The 13,891-nt window shown below is 43.0% G+C and overlaps 2 protein-coding genes across 2 annotated transcripts; both read left to right on the plus strand.

Moving 5' to 3' along the window:
* Nucleotides 1,131–5,026, plus strand: LOC8073976 (probable WRKY transcription factor 57). Its single transcript, XM_002452779.2, has 4 exons — nt 1,131–1,650; nt 1,742–1,794; nt 1,900–2,073; nt 4,460–5,026. Exons 1-4 carry the CDS (start codon nt 1,330–1,332, stop codon nt 4,626–4,628), a joined length of 717 nt encoding a protein of 238 aa, XP_002452824.2. The 5' UTR covers nt 1,131–1,329; the 3' UTR covers nt 4,629–5,026.
* LOC8076249 (cyclin-P4-1) lies at nt 9,903–12,519 on the plus strand. Its single transcript, XM_002452780.2, has 2 exons — nt 9,903–10,377; nt 11,935–12,519. The coding sequence occupies exons 1-2, from the start codon at nt 10,001–10,003 to the stop codon at nt 12,200–12,202; spliced, it is 645 nt and encodes a 214-aa protein (XP_002452825.1). The 5' UTR covers nt 9,903–10,000; the 3' UTR covers nt 12,203–12,519.

Genomic DNA, 13,891 nt, shown 5'->3' on the forward strand with positions numbered 1-13,891 from the left:
GCCACCTCCAATTTATGTATCGATCGACTTGTGACACATTGACTTGTTGGACTTGAATGGAATTAAAAAATGCTTTTATTCGAGTGGCGCTGACGAGAGTATGGGAGTGGTTCGAGGCGACGCATCCTGAAAAAAAAAATCCTCCACTTATTTGCAAACTGCAAATTTTGATTTTGATACTTGTGGTCAACACACCAGAGCTACTCTAAATGGGTTAGGGTTGAGACTACTGCATGTTTTGCAATGCACGATGGAAAATGACGCTATATATGGAAATAAAGGTCAGAGAAATACAGTAGTACTGTTGGAGCGAAGTAATGTGGGTGGCTAGATATTTCCCTGCAAATTGAAGAAATAGAGCGAAATGGGTGGCCATTTTTTCAGAAGGGTAGTAGGTGGAAAAGGTAGCAAAACCTGCCCTGACACCCAGCCTACACTGAACACGTACGTACCCAATTACGGTGATGATTCAAAGGAGAGGAGAGGCCGGATTGCAATGTGCGCGCTACAGAGATACTGAAAACGAGTGAACCGGCCGGCCAGTGCATGCATGCTCTTTTTGTGAGGAGAGCATCCTAGCTAAAAGGACATGTGGATCGATCGGTCGATTGGGCAATCGATCGCAGGGGACAAAAGGTACAAATCAGTGCTATCCCTGTACGCCGAACAATCGCTGCAATAATATGTGCCCTGCCTGATGAAAAGCCTTTAGTTTGCTGCGGTTGAAGCGCCACTGAAGACGCAATTAGCTTGGAAGAAAGCTGATCGATCGAGGTAGAGATTAGAGAAAAAAAATGCAACGACTGATGATCATTAACAGTTAGTTTCCCCGTGCTTTTAACAGAAACAAAACGTGATGATCGAAGTACTATATAGTTAGTTTGCCTTTATTAATTACGTACATCAACGTACGCGCGCATCTATGATGATAGATGAGATATAAATTAAAAAAAGGCAGATCTCTGACAGCATGTATGAAAGCTGCTGATGAATTAGCACGCACTAGCTGGGGCCTTCAGGGACATGCCAACAGCTAGTACTGAAGCAAGTACTGTACACACAGCACAATTTGAGCTAGAGGCCCTTTAAAGGGCTTGCCTAGGCTAGCTGCTTGCTCCGGTACCCATAGTACTCGATCCTCTCAAGCGGCCATATAGCATAGCCCACACCACACCACTAACCCCAAAGCATCATCGTCATCGTCAACCTTATCGTGCACAGTTATTGACACCCGAAAGGGGCAGAGATCCATTCCGATCCATCCTGCGAATTTTCTGCCCCGCCCAACCAAGAACCAGATCATCATCAATCGAGATCGCTAGGGCATATATGCAGGCATATATGGAGGGAGGCCAGTTGAGTGCTTGCCTTCCTGGCTTCCTTGTGCCGGATCACTACGCCTTCCCTCTTCCTCTCCCGCTACAACTTCCTAGCAGCCAAAACAAGCTTTTCCAGATGCCGTTTGTAGTTGACCAGGAAGCAGAGACCGAAAACCATGGCGGCGGCGGGATGCTCTCCTCCGACCATTGTGGACTATACCCGCTGCCGGCACTGCCCTTCGGCAGCTGCTCCGGTGCCGCCGGCGCCGCAACAGCGTGCGGTGGGAAGCCTACGGCCGGTTTCATGCCCAGTGCTATTGTCGCTGAGGAGGTGAGGTGATCTAGCTCAGCTTGAAGCTTTTCTGTCAGCGTCCTTTCTTGCTTGTTGTTCCTTATGAAAGCTTTCGTTCGTTCTTCCGCAGGTCTGCACCTCGGTGACTACTAAATTAGGTTGCAACGACAGTAATGGCACATGGTATGCTCTATCTCTTTGTGATATTTCTTGAATAAACCTTTGGCTATATATAGTTAATTAGGGTTTGATGGTGTGTGCAAGCTAAGTGGGCGTGTGATTGTGCAGGTGGAAGGGTTCGGCAGCTACAACGATAGCGGAGAGAGGGAAGATGAAGGTGAGGAGGAAGATGAGGGAACCGAGGTTTTGCTTCCAGACCAGAAGCGACGTGGATGTACTGGATGATGGCTACAAGTGGAGGAAGTATGGGCAGAAGGTTGTCAAGAACAGCCTCCATCCAAGGTATCTACAATCCACATCATATTCCATGAATTAATTTGTGTAGAGGTTGTTATCCATGACTAGCTACACACTCCATGCATGCGCCGTGGCATGCTTTTCTTTTGTTTATGAATATGTGGAAGCTAGCAGATTAACAAGTAAACCTTAGATGATTAATTTTATGTGTTAATGATCTACAACCCCTAGTCGTCTAGTTGTTGTATCGTTGTGCTCAGTCTAAGCTTTCTTCTTTTTAATAATATAATCGGCAGCTCTCTCCTGCTTGATTTGTTTTTTTTAAAAATGATCTACTCCTATAAGCAGTACCTTGCCTCTTGAAAGATGCCTGATAGATGGTATATATATAGAGGGTCAATGTAGCTGGTGTGGTGGTGATCGATTAACAAAAGTCCTGGTAAACCTTATTTAATTTGAGACACAGTAGTAAAGCCCGTTCGCGAAAAAAAATTTAATTTGAGACACAGTAGTATGTTAACTAATTTGTAATGAACCACATGTGTGCAGTGTGTGCTAGCTGCTGGTTTTGCAATTGCTTCCAGTTCATGTATCTATTAGCTAGTAGCCCCCATGCGGCATATGTGAAACTAAAAATATATAGAGAACTGGGGAGTTTTTGTGTCTTTTTTTTAGGGAAGAGTTTGTATGTTTTATTCACTCCAAACGCATGCTAGAATTCGAGTTACATTTCATCTCTGTTTTTGCAGAATTATACAACTATATATATAGGAGTAATAATGATCTCTTTTACACGGTTACAAACACATTTATGCTAATAACAACTACTTGTTTATAAATTATAATTCTGCCTTCCGGTTTTCTTTCTCTACTAGAATTAATTGAAGTGGTACGGTATTAGACTTCTTAATTGAGCATATAGCGGATTGTATCATGAGTGAAATTATTGGAAGGTACCATACGTTGAAGAAGATAACCAAAGAGTTGGGAAAGGAAAAAGATGTGTCAGTGCATATTAATGGCGCTGATCGATCGAGTTAGTTCTGAACCGTGTATAGGTGGGATAGACACATAGATAGTGGATCAGAAGTTCAGTCTTTCAGATCATAGTGTCCCATGCCTGGTCTACCGTAGGCTACAGCAAACAGAACGAACCAAGTGTGTGCACATGCACATGCATACACAGAAGGTGTATCAGAAGTGTCCCACTGTCTCTAAGATCCTAGCTTGTGTAGTTGTGTTTGTTCAAAGATAAGATGTACACAAGTATAGCTAGCTAGATCAAGCTAACATATCTAAGAGATCTACATATGCACCACGATGATAATCATTTAATTTGGTCTAACCTACAAATGCACATGGTCTGAATACTACAATCTTGATATATTGCCATAAGAAATGCCTTAACAAAGTTAACACTTACATACACAGAATTAATTAAGTTGATTTGTACTGTATGAACTACCTCTGGTCACTTGATGCTTTGAACAATATCCAATCATCGTTCTTTCTAAACTTTGACTGTGTATAGTTTCCATTGTATTCAGTTTGCACGCGTAAAAATCATGTATAGCTTCATCTTTAAAAAGTAACTTTGATTATCCCATACATTTTTTAGATTACAACTGCTTTCTTTTGTTTGAAATTACAAGACATCATATAATTTGTTCAAATAGACAAATTAGTGGCCAAAGTTTCACCTCAAAGAGTGACAACATGATTTTTTTAAGCATTAGTCAGAGCATACTATATCACACTTCTCTTGTGCAAAGAGACATCGGGCCTGTTTAGATCGGCTAAGCCTAATTGTTAGCTGCATCCAAAAATTAGCATGCTAACTATATATTAGAAAGTGCATATATATATATATATATATATATATATATATATATATATATATATATATATATATATATATATAACCTCAGCTAATAGGTGCAGACGGCATTGATACATCCCTAGCAATGTACTATTAGCTCTCTTGTTAATTAGACGACTAGTCATCCCTAATAATAATGTTCATACATGACAATAACATACTTCACATGCAAACCACTATATGTCATATTTCAAGGTATAGGAGTATGTATATATGAGTATTCCTAATTAAACTACTCCCTCCATTCCAAATTATAAGAGTTTTGTTTTTTCTAAATATATTATGAGTATTTCTAAACTACTCCCTCTGTTCTAAATTATATTGTGATACCTGCGTCTAACGCAGAAACGTTTGCTTAGATCTACTTAGGTGAGATGCTCACGAGAGATCGTACACACCGCATAAGAGACTTGATGTTTGGTGCCATAGGCTTCGGCCAAATCTTGTTATTATAAGAGCTTTGTTTTTTCTAGATACATAGCTATATCTGATTAACGCCGCCGCCGCCGCCGCGCACCTTGTTTGGCGCTTGGCATGTGCACATTGTGGCAGGAGCTATTTCCGGTGCACTCACAGCAACTGCCGCGTGAAGAAACGGGTGGAGCGGCTGTCGACGGACTGCCGCATGGTGATGACCACGTACGAGGGCCGCCACACGCACTCTCCCTGCAGCGACGACGCTTCCTCCGCCGACCACACCGATTGCTTCACCTCCTTCTGATGATCAATCTGTCTATCTGTCCCACGACCGCATATATACATCGACGACGCTAGCTGTAAGTTCTGATGAATTGAAGCAGCAAGGTGATCGAGGGCAATATATATATTGATGATCTCGATCTTCAGTTTTGCCGGATGATATATATGGATCGGATGACACAGAACGTGATCGATGAACCCGGCCGTCTCATGCATGCGTACTACTCATGTCCGTATATATGTAATCCGGTCGATGTGGTATGATCATCCGCCAACCGTACCCGTGCAAATGATCCATCCGTCGATGTAAGCGGTCATGTAGTATTATATCAAATAAAGCACACTTTTTTTTTCACTTAGAACGATTTGTACTACCGAGGGACGGAGCAAAAAGAGTATTGTTTTAGAATTTTAGATTTAGATATTTTATTTGACCATTCGTCTTATTTAAAAAATTTATATAAATATTATATATATTGTTAAGACCAATTTTATTATTAGAGATATTTTATTAATGATTTATTTATTTTATAATTTATATAAAATTTTTGAATAAGACGAACAGTCAAATATGATGTCTGAAAGTTAAAAACATTATTTTTTTTAGAACGGAGGGACTATGCTATATGATCCGTCTGTTCCTAAGGCCTTGTTTAGTTCTAAAATTTCTTGATCAAAAGCAATATATTTTGTGTTTTGGGAGTAAAATGGGTCAAAATTTTTCGGCTCCAAAGTGTGCAGACCCAAACTAAGGCATCGAAGGGACTGTTTGTGTCTCTGTTTTGCAAAAATATTTTGGAACTAAACACCAAAATCAAAAAAATCTGGTGTCAGATTTTTGGTGGGCTGTTCAGGATTTTGAGATTTGGGTTGGAGGGGGGGTGCAAAAAAAACAGAAACTAAACAAGACCTAAATATTTGTCGTAACGATTTACATGTCAACAACTTTAACTCGATTTATAGAAAATATGTGCAATATTTTTATCTCCAAATAAATTATTAAAAAACTAAATTCAAATATCTATCCAAAGATACTAATTGTGTATCATGAATATTATTATTATTTTGAATATATATTTAGTCAAAATTATTTTTTAGAAAACGAAAAGGACCTACATTTAGGGACAGATCTCGGGTGTTTTTTAAAAAGATTCCTGCTATCTTGCAGTGGTTATCTGCACGCTGAAGAGAGCTAGCGGCACACAAACACACACACACACACGCCGTACCGTACCATCAGTAATATTGTATGTACACGCACATTCATGCACGCTAATGATTGTGGAACAGGCGCACCGGCACCTGTTGCACTGACGACCGAGAAAACGAACACGGGCTCCCAAACAAAAGCACCATTAATTCAGAGAGGAGGGGGAAAGACATGGCTGATGGCTTTGCAGGGTCATGATATATAGGTGCAAGTGCAACCTGGCGTCCTGGCCTGCCCTTGATCAGGTCCCCCGGCCCAGATATGGCCGGAATCATTGCGAGATCGAGCGTGTGGCTGCAGGATGCTGCATGGACCGTCCATCCATCCATCCATCCATGCCGAGTATGTAGGCGTATGCAAGCAGCAGCATCATATCTTTTGCGATGCCCTAGCTTAAGTTTCTTTTTTCTTTTAAAAAAAAGAAAGGAAAAAAAAAATCTCAAGATCAACAAATGAGCTAGTCTGACGAAACTCAACTTTTGAAGCTACATAATAGTAGTATGTATACGCGCTCAATTAATTTGAAAACGCACTGGATGCTAGTGCTTTGCAAGGCCCACGCGATAATAATGGCCGGCCGCAAGCGAGACCTGCGCTAGAACGCGCTCGATCGACGACGACCATGGCCGGCCATGGGAGCCGGCCGACCGACCCGGGTGGTCCCCTGCTGCGCGCGCGCGCCAATCTGTCCCAAAAGTTGTCAACTTCGCATGGATGGACTGCAACTGGATCACTGGATCATGCACATGCCACCAAACGATTCTTGACGATTCCGGTGGCCGGTGGCGTCCGCGCGCGCCGCCGACCCGGCTCCTCCTCCTGCTGCTTGCATTATTGCCGGCCGCCCTGGCAGTCGCCCTGTCGCGCTCGCGCGTTCACCGACGTACGGTATGGGCCGCCTCACCGGAGCAAGAAAGCTCGTAGAGGACGGGCGGGCCGGCCGGAATGGAGACGGAACGGCTGCTCGTGGGCTGATCTCTAATATAGGCCCGTGGGGCTGGATTTCTGGCTCTGCTGCCTGCGGCCCGGACGTACAGCCCCACCCCACCATACTTTTGACTGGGCCACATTTGGGCTGCACGGGAACCGAATGCACCCAAGGTATCTCTCTCTCTGCTCACCTGAGTTTGATGGCAAATGTTGACTCAGATTTTTTTCTTACATGCTAATCAGCCATCATGTGCCAGAGGAGTATATATACATATATCCATCTCCATCTGAGGGTCTATTTTATGATGAGAACGGCAGGTGAAGCGTTTGTTAGTTAGAGAAATTGACAGGGACCCGTCTGCTGCATCCGCCCGCGCAAACACATGACAGGTGCTGCTTTCTTTGCTATATATGCCGATCTCTGTCGAACGAAAGCAGCTAATTTGTCAGCACCGTACTGATGACAGTACATTAAGCTCTTTGATCCAACACGAGAGGGACGACTACAAAAGTGGTTGCAATGACAAACCTCTCAATCCAACCCTCTCCCTTGATTGCATGCATTGCATGCTTACCTGGAACTGCAGTAGTTACAGTAACGACAGATATCGTTCACCAGCCAAATCAGGGTAGCAAGAGGAAGCAACCATAATCAAGTGTTGGATATGCGTCTCATGATCCAACATTTATTCTTTTGAATATCAGCATGTGCGACGACTCGACCCACTCTGTCAGACATGTATATGAGTTTATAAACATTGAATGTGCTTGCAGTATTATTATATATATATTGATTGATGCTGCTTCTTTAAAAACAAAAGTAAACTTTTCTATTATAAAAAAATGTCCCACGATATATAGGAAATTTGATATACAAACAACTGGCCGGATCAGAAAGGTAAAGGTTGCTCTTGCTTTCTTGTTGGAGCGGTGCACACGTTTGTTTCGATACAAAAGGCCTTCTGCACTTGCTGAGTGCATCCTGCATAAAACAGCACATAAGGTTGCATGCTGCATCAAAAGTAACTTGGGCTGCATTATGTCCTGTTTTTCTCGATATATAATGGCCTTTCTGTTCTATGCGGTGCATGCGGGATATCCGTGGTGATTTACCTATAGAAAAATGAAATCAGACGTGCCAGGGTGTTGGGCTTCCTCCTTTTCCAATACAAAGCCATTAAGCCAAGACAATAACGGTTTGGCGAACTGATTATAGATTCAGTTGGTTAGGTTTTTTATGGTGAAATCTACTCACCGAATTCAAGTTCTCGACTTGGAACGAGTGTTCAATTTTTCTGGATTTATTTCAGGATTTATCGGTGCTATGCTTTCAGTGGTAGACGACGTCTTCATCGACAACGAGGCACCTGTGGTGACTTCGTGAACCTCATGATTTGCCGGCTCAGTCCTTCAAATATGCTCATAGGGGTACAGTTTGTGTATATGTGTTCATAGAGCTAAGGGTGCGTGCGTTGTGAGTGTCTGTGTTGTACTGTGTAATTCTTAAAAAAAAAGACAATCACAGTTTGACATTATGTACAACACGTTTATTTTTTAGGTTTTTATTGGATGGTCAAAAATTTATTAGTTAGTTAGTTATTAGTACTTTTTCCTGAAATACAGTATAGAATAAAAGCTTAGAGGCCATCTGGTACTGCTCCATTCCACGTTTTGCTCTACGTTTTTCAACCAAAGAGATAAAGCTAGTCAAACTATACTTCAAGAAAAAGATTTGAGATGAAATAAGGTACTAAATAGTGTTCGTAGCGGCCACTATGTGGACATAATAGTAGTTACCTTACCGCTACCGCCACGGCGGATATGGCGGGTTGCAACTTAGCATCCGTTATTTGACGCAACAAACCACTATAGCGACCATTATTTGACATAGCAATCCGTTATAGCAATTCAAGTGTAGAACATGACTAGTTCATTCTTGATTTAAGATATATTTGATCATAAATCAACTCTTTGAATACAATTATTTTATTTACACCATTCTATTTCTATATGTTATTAGCCTATAATGAGTTTGTATTAGTTGATTTGTCAATGTGTAAAAAGTTACTTTTTAATATATATATATATATATACATAACCTAAATTATATAAGATTATTAGATAATGTTATTGAAACTTAGCGTTCGTTGTAGTTTTCACTATCCACAAGTAGACGCCAATCCACTATAGACTCACTATGTGTTATTTGTTCCTTTGAGTTGAAAGAGCACTTAAATGGGTGCTTGAGAAACTTCAGTTTTTTCGTAGAGCAGGTACTGCTTCACTATATAGTTTGTGGAGCAAAGTTAGTAAAACGGTTCTAGACTAATTCATAGACATATGTATATGTTTTGTTCATTAAAAATGGTATGAAAAGGTACATTTTTTTTGCCCAACTCTCAAAAGTGAGCATGGAGGGAAAGTGAGATATGGACCTTGTTATCTTATATTATACACAAATATAGTTTTATATGACTAAGTGTTAATAAAAAAATTGAGCTTTGACCTGCTATAGCCCTTTGAGAAGTCCCAAGACCAGTTATTTGGCTGAGTTTAATGAGTATTTTTTTATAATAAAAATTAATATTAAGTACTATCGAACGTGTTCGTGTACCGATCAATACATAAAGAATTATTTATATCATTGTTAGATTTGAGTGGTTCTAACTTGTATAAACATATAAACACAAGTTATGAGTCCAGTTCACATACAAGATGCATAGGAACGTGACTTAATATGTATTAGAATCGGACTCCGTATTTATCATCGCTAGATACGATCTAGTCCTAGCTCGTATGAGTATAGCTCATGAGTTCGTGCTACATACAAGATACGAAGCAAACTTTTCAATGTCTAATAGTTAGGGAGAGATGGACGAATAAAATAGATGGAAAGAAATTTATGTATATAGATTAATAAAAAATAGACATAGATGTGAAGATTACTAAATAGGTTAACCTTTTAAAGTCAGTGATTCAATATCGTTCAGTCGTTGACTTAAAGTGGTAGCAGCCTAGTTTCTCAGTTCTCAACGAAGATGCTAAACTAATAATTTATAAGTTTTGGTTAAAAAATCTCCGAAACCAGCACGAAAGAAAATCAACGAAAACCAAATTAACCACATCTCTTGTCCTCCGATCCGTTCTATAAGACAGGTTCTGATAAACTCTCCCCACCCGCTCTCCACCGGCCCCGGAGCTCAACACGTGCGCCACACCAGAGGCCAGGGAGGGAGCCCGGCCCGGAGACCTCCATGGCCGAGTGCGAGGAGCTGGTGGAGAGCGGCGGCGCCGAGGACATGCCCCGCGTCGTGGCCGCCCTCGCCGGCATCCTGGAGCGCGTCGCGGACCGCAACGACGCGGTGGCGGCGGCGGCCGCGGAGCTCTCGGCCGTGGCCCCGCCGGCTTCGGCGTTCCGGGCGACGACCAAGCCGGGCATCTCGGTGCGCGCGTACATGGCGCGCATCGCGCGGTTCGCTGGGTGCAGCCCCGCGTGCTACGTCGTGGCCTACGTCTACCTCGACCGCCTCCTCCGCCGCGGCCGCCGCCTCGCGCTCGCCGTCGACTCCTACAGCGTGCACCGCCTCCTCATCACCGCCGTGCTCACCGCCGTCAAGTTCATGGACGACATGTGAGTCCGATATATCCCTCCCTCTCTCCATGCCTGTGGTATCGCGATCAAACGAACCAACTGTCTAGCTGAATTTGCGGCGTAGCTGCACATGATCGTCTTCTCGATTAGGTATTTGTCGGTCTATAATTGGGAACACATAGGTCAAGTAACTTTTTGGTGCGGTTCACTCTGTTCTTGGTATGTTCAGATGTTCTTGGTTCTGAATTTTTCCGATTTAAACACCTTGCTGATGGTGAATTGGTCGGGACAAAATCAATTGGACCACCTGAATTTCTCTTCTTTGATATTAAGATTTGTACAGAGGAAAATTCAAATGTTTTGGATTCTTGTGCAAAGAGTTGCTGTGACAAAGTGCTCTATTATTACAAGTTTACAACTCAACATATAGGCATCTTTTGCTGCTCCCCTGTTCTCCCAGCTCCCAAGTTCAGAATTCTGCTAGCCAGCCAGGAATAGTTTAGGAGTGCCGTCCAAGTAACTCAAGCATCATTTTCCACTCCTAGGAAGCTACTAGGATCTCTCCGGAATTGCATCCCATTATCATGTAACTATTCGGTGAAGTTACTTCTGGTAAACGTCAAAAGAAAAAGGAATAATTACTTACGATAACATTATCGTCAAAGTGTCGGTGTTACAGTATCACTTACAAAAGTTTGTCCTAGTAGCATAAGAAAAGTGTGCATTACACTCATCAATTCAGAACTTTTGGCGTCAGACATTGATCCATAGATACAGTACTGTGCTAATGATCAATCACAAGACAAGAGCAGGTAGGAGTACTAGTAGTAGTAGGCTCCTAGGCACTCAACTATTCAGCTATGCTATGTGGATGAAACTAGGCCTTTCATTGGGTAATCCAAGCCTTCATTTTTGTCGTCCTTTGCAAACGAGGCATCGATCGACCATGGACGACAAAGTTATGCTTGTCCAGCGAAGCGACCCCGGTTGTTCCTGAGTTGCTTGCGTGCATCCAACCACACACATCCACCGTGGACCCGAAGACATACACTAGAATTTCCACCCTGCCCCCCGTCACCTTTCAGCTGCGGTTTGGAATTTAATTCGGCGCCAGTTGTAGGGGATTGGGACTGCCAACTTGCCAGCCATCTGCATCTGCTGCTGATGTTTGCCCCTTGCTCACTTCCTCATGTCAGGGTCCCAGGAGCATCCAGCCATCCACCTCTTCTTGCTTTTCTGGTTATTATTAGTCTTCGCTTATTGGGCAACTTGCCATTCTTAAAAGGTGGTTCCGTTCGGTGCCTGTTCTGTTTGGTAAAATTTTGGTCGCGCTTTTGTTCGGTTGCATGATTATTGCTCTGACAGGCACTTTTACTGTAATTTTGCCGCCAATCATTGGCCAAACTCAATCATAAGACTAGCAGAAAGAATACAAGGAATTTACTCCCATGTAGTATGACAAATTGACAATGTGCTTTTTTCTTTTGAAAAAAAAGAAGAAGAAGAAGAAGTTAGGCTGAGAAGAAGTTACAGTTGAACGAACACTGAAAGAGAGCCAAATTAATTAAGCTGATGTGTATTTTTGCACTGACGCAGATGCTACAACAACGCCTACTTCGCCAAGGTCGGGGGCATCAGCCTGGTGGAGATGAACTACCTGGAGGTGGACTTCCTCTTCGGCGTCGGCTTCGACCTCAACGTGTCGCCGGAGACGTTCGGCGACTACTGCGCCGTGCTGCAGTCCGAGCTGCTGTGCGCGGAGGCCGAGGCTCCCCCGGCGCCTCTCAGGCTGCAGTACTGCTGCCTGTCCGAGGACGACGCCGCCGGCGCCGGATGCAGCGCCCAGCAGCAGCTCGCTGCATGAAACCCAAGCCGATGGCATCGACTTGGGAGCATGTGCATGTCAGTCGGCACGTGTCGACGACGTATGTACTACTAGCTGGTGGCTGTGTTCTTGATGTGCAATCGATCTTCCTGCATTTTTGGTTGGTTGGTGTAGTGGTGGTGGTGTAGGTGAATCAAAACATATAGTGTAGTCGTCATTATCGGTTGTACCAGCTGCAGTAGATTGTATGTATATATAGTGTTGGTGTCTTGGTGACTTTTCTGAATCGTGTGCGTATACGTTGGTTCTGATAGCAAAGGTAGCTTTAACAAGCAATGAGGATGAGGTGTGTGCTACAACTACAATGCAGCAGTGTCTCCATTGGATGCAGCGATGCGCCAACCACTACTTAAAGGTGAGTGCTGGAGTATTGTAAGAAACAACAGGGGCGGTAGTAGGGCTCACACGAAAGATCCGATCGTATGGCAATAATTACGTGCAAGCATCCAAATCTTTGGTACAGGAACACTGCACCACGATGATAAAAGTTTGAACATGGTGGTGGCCTTTTCATGTGAATAAGTAAGGCCACTCTCGGTACAAATTCCATTCTCGTTTCATGGAGTGTAAAAAAAAAATCAATGCAATGAGTGTATTTGAAACAATGCACTGAGTGAACTAAAGGGAAAAAAGGTACAATGAGTTCCATCTGGATGAAACATTTTGAAACTCCTATTTCTAAGTTTTAATGTGCCACAAAATTAAATGCGTGAGTGTATTTCAGACATAAAAATTGAATCTATGCATTATGCTAATGTTGATCCAACCATGTGAATCAAATGCTCTATATATGCCGATGTGCCATATTTGAGTGATGCACACTTGAGGCAACTTTGTTCAGTACACACTCAACTTGCTAAGTAGCACTGCCACTAGCTCCCCCCTCTCCCTTTTTGGTGTTTTTTTTTTGTTTTTGGAGTTTTTTCTTTTATATTATGGAACTTTTGTTGATCTTCTTATTGCCATTCCTCCCTACCTCCCTTCTTCCTTCTAGTATCCGATGGCTCCATCCTCTTTCATCCTTATATGGCTAACACACAACCTCATGGTGTTGACCACTACCTATGGCTTCCACCACCACCCATGGAAGTGGAAATATGAATATGTTGCCCATACCCTCTCATCTCCCCCAAATCCACTAACCTCTTCGCTTTCTCATCCATGCCAGACCCCCCATGGTCCTCAACCAACTAATGTGGCCTTGCCTTGCCACTGCCATGTCGTCGCCCACCCACAACTATCTTTGTACAGCCACACCTATCTATTCTTCCCTAGCTTCGATATCAACCCTAAGCCCAAAACCTAAACTTAGCACTCACCGCTGGTTTGATGCAAATAAACATTGTCACTGATCGACGATGAAAATCATTTCACCAACGGTTCCGTAACATGAACCGACGGTAGTGAAAGTGGCAATATTAATGCTGAATTGCTTGGAGGGTGTGGTGCTGGTGGCCATGGACATGGTGCTACCAAGAATGGTGCTTGTGGCAGCACACAAGGCGACAGTGTGTGGCGAACGTGAGCATGGAACCCTAGACAGCTCGATCTCCTTGACACGTCGGAGTCACGCTTTGTCGTGATGTGGCCGACAACAATGGTATTTTTTATACATCAATGCTTCAAGTGCAAGCTATAGCAAACATAGCACAAACTCACATCACACGC

Source organism: Sorghum bicolor, chromosome 4 (assembly GCF_000003195.3).
Source record: "Sorghum bicolor cultivar BTx623 chromosome 4, Sorghum_bicolor_NCBIv3, whole genome shotgun sequence".
In the NCBI taxonomy this organism is placed as follows: domain Eukaryota; kingdom Viridiplantae; phylum Streptophyta; class Magnoliopsida; order Poales; family Poaceae; genus Sorghum; species Sorghum bicolor.

Excerpts from the sequence above, each read along its gene's own strand:
- LOC8073976 (XM_002452779.2), top strand. The coding sequence starts at position 1,330 with ATGCAGGCATATATGGAGGGAGGCCAGTTGAGTGCTTGCCTTCCTGGC. Across the intron at positions 1,795-1,899 it reads AACGACAGTAATGGCACATG|GTGGAAGGGTTCGGCAGCTA; the intron begins GTATGCTCTATC and ends GTGATTGTGCAG. Across the intron at positions 2,074-4,459 it reads AAGAACAGCCTCCATCCAAG|GAGCTATTTCCGGTGCACTC; the intron begins GTATCTACAATC and ends ACATTGTGGCAG.
- LOC8076249 (XM_002452780.2), top strand. The coding sequence starts at position 10,001 with ATGGCCGAGTGCGAGGAGCTGGTGGAGAGCGGCGGCGCCGAGGACATG. Across the intron at positions 10,378-11,934 it reads GTCAAGTTCATGGACGACAT|ATGCTACAACAACGCCTACT; the intron begins GTGAGTCCGATA and ends GCACTGACGCAG.